This window comes from Carcharodon carcharias, chromosome 1, assembly GCF_017639515.1.
Source record: "Carcharodon carcharias isolate sCarCar2 chromosome 1, sCarCar2.pri, whole genome shotgun sequence".
Classification (NCBI taxonomy): Eukaryota; Metazoa; Chordata; class Chondrichthyes; order Lamniformes; family Lamnidae; genus Carcharodon; species Carcharodon carcharias.
In genome coordinates this window covers 184,604,259-184,616,964 of record NC_054467.1, presented here as the reverse complement: position 1 = coordinate 184,616,964, position 12,706 = coordinate 184,604,259, and the positions used below count along the sequence as shown (strand labels likewise).

At 41.2% G+C, this 12,706-nt stretch overlaps 1 protein-coding gene across 2 annotated transcripts in view; it reads left to right on the top strand.

Moving 5' to 3' along the window:
- parp8 (poly (ADP-ribose) polymerase family, member 8) overlaps window positions 1–12,706 on the top strand; it is a 470,797-nt gene that overhangs the window by 222,479 nt on the left and 235,612 nt on the right. For both annotated transcript variants that reach the window (XM_041197708.1, XM_041197699.1), the window contains exon 6: window positions 3,968–4,045. In XM_041197708.1, coding sequence (XP_041053642.1) covers window positions 3,968–4,045 — 78 coding nt within the window. The remainder of the gene's footprint in view (window positions 1–3,967; window positions 4,046–12,706) is intronic.

Below are 12,706 nucleotides of genomic sequence, written 5' to 3'. Positions count from 1 at the left end.
ATTTCCCTTAGTACCCAAAATGTTATCAATTTCTGTCCTGGATATACCCAATGACTGAGCACCCTACAGACTTCCAAAGATTCAGAACCTTACCAGTGAGGAAATTTCTCCTCATCTCGGTCCTAAATGGTCAACCCCTTTTTCTGAAACTGTGACCGACGTTTTAGATTCCCTAGTCAGAGGAAACAAGTTTCGTTTAGATCACCTCTCATTCTCCTAAATTCCAGGGAATATAGGCCTATTCTCTGGTTAACTCAGTTGGTTAGATGGCTAGTATGTGGTTGGTTCAGGATAATATGGATTTGATTGGTAGAGGTGTTGCCATGGAGATTACACCAGTTAATTGTGACTGACAGTTAACTGCCAAGCATTGTTTGAAATTTATATCAGGCAGCTTGACTCTCTTTGGTCAAGGCATTGGCCTGAGGAATGAACCAGAAAATAGCTATCACTTATTTTGTTTAGCTGAAATAGGCACAATGTTCTTTCTGTCTGCAAAGAGCAGGGCCCTGTGCATTAATATAAGTAGCTTCCAGAACACACAAATGTGCCACACAGCGAGTCTGACTGACAACCTTAAATTGGTTGTCACCGTAATTTTTAGCACAATGAGGATTATTTAGTAAATGTTGTCCAATAGCAGAATCACAGCTAATGTTGGACACTGTGTTTTAAGTTTTGAAAGCCCGGGCTGGTTGGATATGGCCTGGTAGAGATGCCCATTGTGAACAGTGGAAAGGACATGCTGTTTGATGCAATCTGAAAGTCTACAGGATGTATGGACTACATACGTAGCATCACACTGGCACTGAAATTCATATGCCACGTTACTCATTTGTGCAATAGGCAGAATCCTGTTAGTGGCGAATATCACTCGTGTTGCTGCTGCATGGTAGCAGTGTAAAATGGCTAGCTTCACCTGTGGCTCAAATTTTTGTGATACCTTGCCCTTCCAGGATAATCTGAGGTAGACAGGGCACTTTTCAGGGCTGAAAGTGACAGTCTTAGGCTTGTTCATGAGTTTGTGCAATTATACAATGTGAAATGATTTGATCAGGATAGGCATTACCCCGCAGGATGCCTTTGATGCATTCTATTTCAGCATCAAGCTTGTGCAGTGAGCAAGTAGCTTGGGACCTATTTTCAAGGCTGACAATAAGAACAATTTTATAGTGCGTGGAACTGTAAGAATCTGTAAGTACCTGTATATTGACCAGTGAAGGTAGGCTTGAGTAGACTGTGGTAGAGAACCCCCAGCAGATTTCTCAACTAGTACTTCAAGGAAAGGAAGTTCATTTGACTGCTTCACTTCAAAGGTGAATTTGAACGCAAGATGGAGCCCATTAAGACTAGCAAGGAAATTATTACATGCTGCTACAGATTGAAATATAGTAAACATATCATCCACACATCAGAAAATAGGAGGTTAGGTGTCATTCCATCAAAGACACATTTCTCATGGAACCCAACAAAGATGTTTTCAAGAGCTGGGTCTAGATGGGATCCATTGCAACACAATCTATTTGGGCACACATGGTGTCATTAAAACTGAACTCAACTGCTCAAGTTGCCAAGTTCATAAAGTCAATGAATACTGAATCATGCAATGGTGGCGGGTCTAGGTCACCATGGTATGGTGCTGCAGTGCAAATATCTATGGCTTCCTTAAGGGGAACATTGGTGAATAAGCTCGCAATGTCAAATGAGCGTATGGACACAGCATTGCTATCAAAATGCGAGTCCTGTACGGTCTTCGCAGATGTGAAGGAATCCTTCACCGTGCATCTGGAAAACTTGTTCAAAACTGAATTGGCCAATTCAAGCTGTGCAGAACCTGTCATAGATGAGATAGGGGGTAAATTGACATGACTTTTGTGTGTCTTGGGCAGCCCATAAATATGCGGAAGCAGCGAGCTGTAAGGATGAACCCTGTCACATATATCATACAATAGATCATCGCTCTTACACAAACATTTTTTCTTAGCTTACTTTAGAGCAAAGCTGCCCGGACATGATGAGTAGCAAGCCCAAATGGAATTTGAACCCATCATTAAGAATGGTGTGCATTTTGTTGATATAGTCACACTTGTTAAGGATGACTATTCCCATCCCTTTGTCAGGTTTACTGATGTGTATGTCCGAGTTTGTCTTAAGGCCTTGCAACACTAAGTCCTTCGCATTGCATGTGAAAATCAGACAGGTTGTTTGGAATCCAACAATATGTGTGCGCTAGATCAGCTAGGCACGCTTTCAAGGATTCAGCATCTTCAGTGTATGCTGGTTTGTGACGGGATAGTTGGGAGTAGAGGAGTTGAAACTCAGCAAATATCTCTTCTCATTTGATTTGGAATGAAGGCACTCCAAAATTGAAACCATGCGCAGGAATAAACTTTCTGAGAGTACATGGTCAGAGAGATTTGTTACGTGTTTAGTGGCATCATTAATTGCATTGCCAAACCGTATTAGCTTAAGTGAGTTTATGGTGCATTTCAAACAGGTACTTTTTTCAGCAATATTCAATTAATATAGATTGTAAATAGCTGAGGCCCAAATACCGATTCTTATTCCTACACTTCGTTTTCTGCCCATTAATCAATCCTTAATCTATTATATTATATACTTCATATACTACACCGCCATGCCAGGAGTCCTAATTTTGTGTGATAACCTCTTGTGTGAATACTTTTTGAAAATTCAAATGCACTCTTTCCACTGGTTCCCCCTTATCCATTTTATCAGCTGCATCCTTAAACAACTCTGGCAGATTTATCAACCTATGCTTTCCCTTTCAGAAATCCATGTTGACTCTGCTTAATCGGATTATGAGTTTCCAAGTGCCCTGTTATGTCCCAAATAATAAAATCCAGCTTACCAATGATGTTAGACTAATTTATCTCTCTTCCTGCTCTTTTGAATAATGGGGTTATTTTTGCTACCTTCCAATCTTTGGGAACTTTTCTTGAATCTAAAGAATCCTGCAAGATCAAAACAAATGCCTACAATGTTTCTGTAACTATTTTTATAACCCAGGATTCCTTTCGCCAGAGCCAGGGGATTTGCCACTACTTAGTCCCATTAATGTCTCAAGTACTATTTCTTTACTTATACCAATTTATTTAAGTTCTTCATTCTCACTAGAACATTGATTTAGTGTTATTTCTGGAATATTTATTGCGTCTTCTACTGTGAAGACAGATACAAAATATTTGTTCAATGTCTCTGCCATTTCTGTGCTTCCCATTATAATTTCACTTGTGTATGTCTCAAATGTGTACTTTCACTAATCTCTTCTGATTTACGTACCTACAGAAACATTTACAATCTGTTTTTATGCCTTTTGCTTAACTACTCTCATGTTCTTTTTTTCCTTTTCCCTCCTCTTGGCCCTCCTTTGCTGAATTCTAAAATCCTCCCAATTTTCAGGGCTACCACTCTTTTTGGCAACATTATAAGCCTTTTCCTTTGATCTAATACTATCGTTAACTTTTCTGGTTAGCCATGGTTGGACCACTTTTTCTGTAGGATTTTGACCCTTAACGGAATGCATGTTTATTAACAATTAATGCTTTAAGTGCTAATCATTGTTTTCCTACCATCATAACTGTTAATATATTTTCCCAATCTACCTTAGCTTTGTGCTGTTCTTTCCCAGGCAGGTCCATAGATGCTGCAAACTGTTGGTTCCTCTGCTATCTCCCAGTCTTCTGTTATTTCCCACCTCCCAATAAAATGTGGTTCCACTGTGAGGTGGATTGGTTAAAACAGTGAAACTCCTCGGTAATAGTCTCTGAATATCAGCTGAGAGTGTCAAGCTATGGTTTGATCGCAGGCTTCCTGACACTAGAACATCTGTGCAATCCATTTTTATTTTGCTGTTTGGTTTATATGGAACATCTTGATAATAAGCAACATATTTTTCCAGTTTTAATATCATATTAATTGCATTGTTGGTTCTGTTTGTGTTTAGGATTCCAGACACAACTGCACAATAGATGAGGATTCAGAAGGAGACAATGATTCGGAAGAATTTTATTACGTGGGTCAGGTGAGCAGGTTACCTGTGATTCATTGGTCACCAGCTGGGATTTCCAGGGGTTATGAAAAAAAATAGTGGCAAGCACATTAAATGAATAGGGAAATCCATGCATTTCATCTGATGTGGATACTAGCTCGCACAGGAATTGGAGCTGGTACTTTCTTAAAGGTCATTTTATATATACAGGAGAAAATCAGTTTAGCATCTTACAGTCATTGTGTAATTAAGATCAAAGACTGAGACCTGAAAGCAGATCCCAGCCAATAATTGATAGGTGCATGCTTTATATATTTCATTTAAATGTGGCTCAGTGGTGGGGGCAGTTAGCTCAGATGGCTAGTATGTGGATCAGGTTAACACCAACAGCACTGGGTTCAATCCCCATTTACCTGAGGTAGAATCAGGGGCTGCCTCCTTACTCTACTCATCCGAAAAGATCATGGCACTTTGCTATGGTTAGATGAGTAATGATCAAGGATTCAGGCAGAGAGCTCAAGAAGAAGATATGTAGCTTAAAGCAAGGACATGCACTCAGTGTTTTGGAAAGGGTCAGTCACTATCTATTTGAACTTATTTAACACTCGGCAAGTAATAGTATATGACCTAGAAAAGTAACAACCTTAGTGATTAATTTGAAATGCTCTGAAGCGATTTAATACTGAGAGATGTGATCTTATACTGAAGAATACCTGAAAAATTGAAATGATGGTTTACCAATTCTGAGTTGGTAGAATACTATATTATTAATGGTGCTGAGTAAAATATGGAGTAGATGATTTGTGAAATGTTGCATTAAAAATATGGAAATAATCAGTCATCTCACGTATCCATGTTACAATGTCCTAGGCCCAGCCATCTTCAGCTGCCTCATCAATGACCTCCCTTCCATCATAAGGTCAAAAGTGGGGATGTTCGCTGATGATTGCGCAATATACAGCACCATTCGTGACTCAGAATCACAGAATATTAATTACACTGAAGGAGGCTATTCAGTCCATTGTGTCTGCACTGGCTCTCCAATGAGCATTATAACCTAGTGCCATTGCCCTGCCTTTTCCCCGTACACCTCCACCTTGTTATATAATCATCTAATGTCCTCTTGAATGTTTCAATTGAACCTGCCTCTACCACACTTCCAGGCAGTGCATTCCAGACCCGAACCACTCTTTGTGTGAAAAACATCAAATTTCCTTCTTTTGTAAATCACTTTAAACCTGTGCCCTCTCATTCTTGATCCTTTTACAAGTGGAATCAGCTTCTCCCTATCTACTCTGTCCAGCCCCCTCATGGTTTTGAAAACTTCTATAAACCCATATTTTTCCATGTGACTACTAATTCTATCCTAAATAATTGTTTCTAGAATCTTGCCCACCACAGAAGTTAAACTGACTGGTCTGTAATTGCTGGGCTTATCCTTACAACCTTTATGAACAAGGGCGTAATTTTTGCAATTCTCCAGTCCTCTAGCACCACCCCTGAGTCTAGGAAAGACAAAAAAGATTATGGCCAGTGCCCCTGCAATTTCTACTCTCACTTCCTTCAATATCCTCGTATGCATCTTATCCTTGTCAACTTTAAGTACCAACAGTCTATTCAACACTTCCTCCTTATCAATTTTGAACCCTTCTAGTGACAGAGTTTCCTTGTCTATCACCATGGCCTGGGTAGCATCTATCTCCTTGGTAAAGACAGATGCAAAGTATTCATTCAATACCTCAGCCATGGTCCCTTTGTCCATGTGTAAATTCCCTTTTAGGTCCCTAATTGGCCCTACTCCTCCTTTTATCACCCTTTTACTATTTATAAGCCTATAGAAGACTTTGGAATTCCCTTTTATGTTGGCTGCCAGTCTTTTCTCATAATCCCTCTTCGCTTCCCTAATATGCTTTCTCACCTCCCCTCTGAGCCTTCTGTATTCTTCTAGGTTCTCAGTTGTATTTTCTAACTGACACCTGTCATAAGTGCACTTCTTCTTCTTTACTTTAATTTAAATCTCCTTTTTCATCTAGGGAGCTCAGAATTTGTTTGTCCTACCTTTCCCTATCGATGGAATATACCTTGACTGTGCCCAAACCAATTCTTTTTTGAAGGTAGCCCATTGTTCAGCTACAGTTTTTCATGCCAATCTTTTGTTCTAGTCTATCTGGCCCAGCCCCGATCTTGCCCCATCGAACTCGGCTCTTGTCCAGTTAATTATTCTTGCTTTGAATTGCCTATCGTCCTTTTCTATCATCATCCTAAAACACACAATACAATGATCACTGTCTCCTAAGTGTTTCTCTACTGACACTTGGCTCACCTCATTTCCAAGAACCAGGTTCAACAGTGTTGGTTTGGACTCATACTTCTGTAGAAAATTCTCCTGAACACAATCGAGGAACTTTTGCCCCTCTCCACCCATTACCCCTGTTCCAGTCTACATTCGGGTAATTAAAGTCCCCCATTATAACTACTCTATAATGCCTGCATCTCTCAGTAATTTCCCTACAGATTTGTTCTTCTATGTCCTTCTCACTATTTGATGGTCTATAGACTACACCGAGCAATGTAATTGCACCCTTTTTTAATCCTTAGTTCTAGCCAAATTGATTCTGTCCTTGAACCCTCTGGGACATCCTCTTTCTCCAGCACTGCAATGCTCTCTTTAACCAATACCGCCATCTCTCCTCCTTTCGTTCCTTTCCTATCTCTTCTGAATACCTTGTACCTGGGAATATTTAACACCCAGCTCTGCCCTTCCTTGAGCTAGGTCTCTGTTATCACCACAACATCATATTTCCTTTTGGCAATCTGCGCCTGTAACACCCCAATTTATTTACTATGCAGTGTACATTCACATGCATACATAGTAACCCTGATTTAGATTTTGCTACTTTCTCCCTTACCCCAACTTTACCTATTTACTTACTATTCTCTATAATGGTGCTGTCTGTCCCTCCCAGTAGTTTTTGCACCCTGGTATTCCTCTCTAATACTTTTTCTTGGTTCCCACACCCCTGCCGAGTTAGGTTAAAGCCCTCCCAACATTGCGAGCAAAACACCCCGCAAGGAACTCAGTCCCAGCTCTGTTCAGGTGCAACCCGTCCGGCTTGTACAGGTGCCATTGCCCCCAGACCCAGCCCCAGTGCCCCAGGAATCTAAAGTCCTCCCTCTTGCACCATCTTTCCAGCCACACATTCATCTGTCTTATCTTCCTATTTCTGCACTCATTGACACGTGGTACTGGAAGCAATCCGGAGATTACTACATTTGAGGACCTCCTTGTTAATTTTTTACCTAGCTCCCTAAATTCTGATTGCAGGACCACATCCCACTGCCTACCTAGATCATTGGTCCCAATGTGGACCATGACCTCTGACTGATCACCCACCCCCAGAAGAATGTCCTGCAGCCACTCTGAGACATCCTTGACCCCGGCACCAAAGAGCAACATACCATCCTGGAGTCATGTCTATGGCTACAGAAACGCCTGTCTGTTCCCCTAAATAATGAATCCCGTATCACTGTAGCTCCTCCTTTCTTCTTCTTCCCCTCCTGCACAGCCGAGCCGCTCGTGGTGCCACAAACTTGGCTCTGACTGCACTCCTCTGAGGAACTAGTGCCCTCACCAGCTTCCAAAATGGAAAACCGATTCGTGAGCAGGCCCCAGGGGACTCCTGCACTACCTGCTGACTTCTCTTGGACTGCCTGGTGGTCATCCATTCCCTCTCTGTCTCCAGGCTCTTAAGCTGCTATGTGACCACCTCTCTGAATGTACTATCTACGTAACTCTCAGCCTCACGGATGCGCCACAGTGACTCCAGCCACCGCTTGCGCTCTGAAACCCGGAGCTCAAGTTTCTGCAGCTGGCAGCACTTCCTGCACAAGTGGTCATCTAGGGTACTGGTAGCATCCATGACTTTGCACATATTACAGGACACACATTCTACTTAACTGAACTGCCCTGCCATGCCTTAACTCTACTTCCCTTATGTTAATTTTATTCTACTTTGGATTATTTATATTACTTTATTATATTGGTCCTAAATTTCCCTTATTCCTGGTGCTTCTCAGTTAAATCCAAGTATAGGAACTTTTAAGATATTGCACTTTTCTAACTTACTCACCAGTTCCTACTTACCAAGGCCACCGCTCTTCTTTCTGAGGAAAGGTAGAAAAGGAAAGGAGCACCTCCTCCCTTCTCGCCGAACTCCCTCAGTCACCAAACTCCAATTGAAACTCTACTGCGGCCAAGCACAGTACTCCAGTGCAGACAAAGTCAGCACTATAAGGTAGCCTACTTCTATACTCTCTGAACCTAGCCTCTGAAAGCCTGATTAAGCCAGTTATCTAATTAATTAGTTGCAGCTACAAGCAGAGCCTGATTGAGCCCTGTTTTAAGGCTGGGCTAAAACTTACCTTCTTCCAACGCTAACAGCAACTTTGCTAAATTAAAGAAAGACTAGACGTTAGATAGAATTTAACCCTTATTTTAACCCTTGAATTTCCTCTTTCATCACTGAAGCTCTCTACTGCAGCCAAACACAGCACTCCAGTGCAGACTCCTCAGATACTGAAGCAGTCAGTGCCAATCTGCAGCAAGACCTGGACAATATCCAGGCTTGGGTTGACAAGTGGCAAGTAACATTCACGTCACACAAGTTCCAGGCATTGATAATCTTTAACATGAGATAGTCTAGCCATCTCCCCTTGAAATTCAATGTCATTACCATCGCTGAATCCCCCACTATCAACATCCCAGTGGTTATCATTGACCAGAAACTGAACTGGACTAGCCATATAAATACTGCAGTGACAAGAGCAGGTCAAAGGCTGGGAATTTTTTTAAATTATCCATTTATGGGATGTGGGCATCACTGGTTAGGCCAGCATAGATTGCCCACCCCTAATTGCCCTTGAGAAGGTGATGGTGAGCTGTCTTCTTGAACCACTGTAGTCCATGATCATAATGAATGTCAGAGCAGGCTCGAAGGGCTGAATGATCTACTCCTGCTCCTATTTTCTATGTTTCTATGAACATAACGATTTAGGAGCAGGAGTAGGCCATTCATCCCCTCAAGCCTACTCTGCCATTCAATAAAATCATGGATGGTCTGATTGTAACTTCAACCCCACATTCCTGCCTACCCCCAATAACTTTTAACCCCTTGTTAATCAAGAATTTATCTAGCTTTGCCTTATTAACTCTGCTTCCACTGCTTTTTAAGGAAGAGAGTTCCAAAGACTCACGAACCTCTGAGAGAAAAAAATTCTCCACATCTCTATCTTAAATGAACGACCCCTTATTTTTAAACAGTGACCCCTAGTTCTAGATTCTCCCACAAGAGGAAGCACTCTGTCCACATCCGCCTTGTCAAGACCCCTCATGGTTCCATAGTTCTATGTGTGTTACAAGTTTGTGCTAATAATTCCCCTTTATCCAACATATACTCTACATGTATTGGAACTCACACTATGATATGTGAGTAATGCAGTGCCATGCAGAACTGAATGGTTCTCATTTACACAGTGTGCCCTGTACAGGGACTGGCACTGAGATTACAAGTTGTTCAGTAGCACATGGTACATCATGCTCAATGATCAGATAGAATGCAAATTTAAAACTTCAAAATGAAATATTTTATTGGAAATAAAGTTTTATTAAAGATAAATGAAACAAACAGTTAAATTAAATCTTTGCACTGATATGCACTCTTGGTAATTTAGGATATCAATTTCTGTTTACTCTCCAGTTTCATTTGAAACTCTTTTTGAAAATTAGATATATAACCAAGTTTACAGTTAAAAACCCTTTTCAATTTTAAAATCTAAATCCCAATGTGTCTTCCATCAAGCCAGCATGAGACCCATGTGTATTGAATTGCTAACGTCATTTATCCACGTATTTGGACAAGTTAGAGATTAGGCTTGAATGGAATTCCACAGATTTGTTCACACAAATAACTAAATATTGGTGATTTTATACTAAATGCTTGCACTTCATTTTTGATGCCCGCAACCTCCATGTGCCCTTGTGCATTGCTTATATTTGTTGGTGTTCCTGCTCCACAATTATTATGGTAAGAAGCTTACAGAATGGAAATTAATATAAAAATGACACAAATTATGATGATTGAATGAAAGTATAGTGGGAAATCAGAGGTCAAGATAAATGGTCAACAGCAGGAACAGGTATCACCATTTAAGTACCTGGGAAGCATCTTGTCAGAACATGGTAACTGCCATAAAGAAATCAGAGCTAGAATATTAGCAATAACAATGAATGCATTCACCAAACATAAAGAATTATTCAACACAGGAATGAGTAGGGACCTTAAAAGAAAATAACATTAAGACTGTGATTTAGAGTGACTTGTTCTATGGGGCTTAAACATGGACCTTGAGTAATGTGGATACACAAAGAATAGAAAGTTGTGAGATGTGGTTCTGGAGAAGGATGGAGTGGGGTTCAATTGGAGAGAACGTGAGCAATGAAGTGGTTAGGATGGTGGAAGACAAAAGATTGTTAGTGAATACCGTCAAGCCAACAAGGTTAGATTTACCATGTTCTAAGGCATGAGAACTTGTTGAAGGAGGTTATTGACAGAAGATTTGAGGAGTGTGGACAAGAAAGAGAAACAGAATGATAATTTGGACAACTTGGAATTGAAAATGAGAGGCTCTTATGAGCAACTGAATAGGAAAGTGCTAGAAGACAAGGTGTGGAAAAATGAGCAGCGGATCTGGCCTTAGGCAGATCACCACTACGTACTACAAAAAGTGAAGACAGATGCAACTCCTGAGTCAACAATGTGAGCCTTTGATGCTAGGTCTATGGAGGCTTTCCATAGAAGAACGTTGTTGAAAGCAGCATCTGCAATTGATGATACTTCTGTAATGTAAAAGCCTCTTGTGTCTGCATGTGCGAAAAGATGGCTGGCAGTTGGTGTGTGAGAGATTAAACTGAGAACTGGTGTGATTTGGCATGCAGTGGAGACAGAATAGAGCTGAGATAAGTGTGAACTGAAGTGTTTGGGTGTAAGTAATAGTCTGGAAAAGAATTAATTAAAAATGATAAATTATGTAATCAAGGCTGATAGTTACTTGCATGAAACTACAGCTATCGGGTGCCTATTAATAATTATAACAGCACTATTGACTTCAGAAGGGAAACAGGTGGCCAGCTAAAAGGTTCATAGTGATTTGAGGAACAATTCCAGAGCATGTTTGCTGCTTATTTAAAACAATTTACTGTAGGAACTTGGATTACAACAGAAGGATCATTCTCCTCTGGGATCTGCACTCCAAATTTTTTTTTTGATCTCTTAGCTCCCCCCAAGCCGTTCACCATCCTGCCTTGGAAATGTATCACCGTTCCTTCACTGTTGCTAGGCCTCCTTTCCGAACAGCACTGTGGGTGTACCTATACCACATGGACTGCAGTGGTTCAAGAAGGCAGCTCACCACCACCTTCTCAAGGGCAACTAGGGATGGGAAATAAATACTGGCCTAGCCAGCAAAGTCCACATCCCGTGAATGAATTTAAAAAAAAACTCCAGATTGACTGGCCTGAAAGTGTTTCTGCTTTGTGCAAGGATCCTAGATCAGTTGGCTGTCCTGACTGAGGTCAACCATGTCCAAAGCTGTAATCTTCTGGTCTGGATAGAGGAACATCATGCCACACAATGCAAGCTCAAACATGTTCAAGCATTATCATACAGTGATACTGCAGTAAATATCAACTTGTTGAAAACACAGACAGCCATATTTGGCTTTAAAGCAATTAACTAGTTGTCATGATCTGACATAACAATAAATTGCACAGATGGATTAAGGTTATGTTTGCATTGTGGTGCAATATTCAGTGCAGCTTTACAAATATAATTAAGATAGTAAACTACATTTAAACAATTGTGCTTCAACAATGACACAGAGGTGAAGGGTGGGATTCCCTGCCCTGGAAGGTACTCACAGATGTTGTCGCACTGGAGCAGCCAATTTATATAATTATAAGACCCATTAAGGCTTCATGGCCCTGAGATGGAGCTCCAGGCTAGGAAGGCCTGCACCTGAGGTTCAAGAGGCCATCCAGCGAGGTCTGCCTGCCTGGGTCCTCTGACATTCAATTCTTGATTTGCATGCCATAGGACACCTCAAAATGGAGACAAGTTCTCAGTCTCTGACATTCATCAGCAGCTTCCAAATCTCCCAGATGGGCTGTCGGCAACATCTATATCCCACCCACCATCCATAATTGGACGCTGAGCCCAGTGATGGCCAATTAGGAGTCTGCCTCTGGGAAGATTGCTGATCTGGCCCCATTTTCAGCAAGTGTGGACTTGGACCCCCATCTAGAAACATAGAAAAATAGAAGCAGGAGTAGGTAATTTGACCCGCCTGCTCTGCCATTCAAAATGATCATGGCTGATGCTCTATCTCCATGCCATGCTCCTGCTTTCTCCCCATACCCTTGATGCATTTAGAGTCTAGAGATCTATTTCCTTCTTAAATATATTCAGTGTCTTGGCCTCCATGAGCTTCTGTGATAGAGAATTCCACAGGTTCGCCACCCTCTGAGTGAAGAAGTTTTTCCTCTCCTTAATCCTAAATGGCCTACTCTGTATCTGTATCCTGATATTGTGACCCCTTGTTCTAGATCCTCCCAGTCAGGGGAAACATCATCCCTGCATC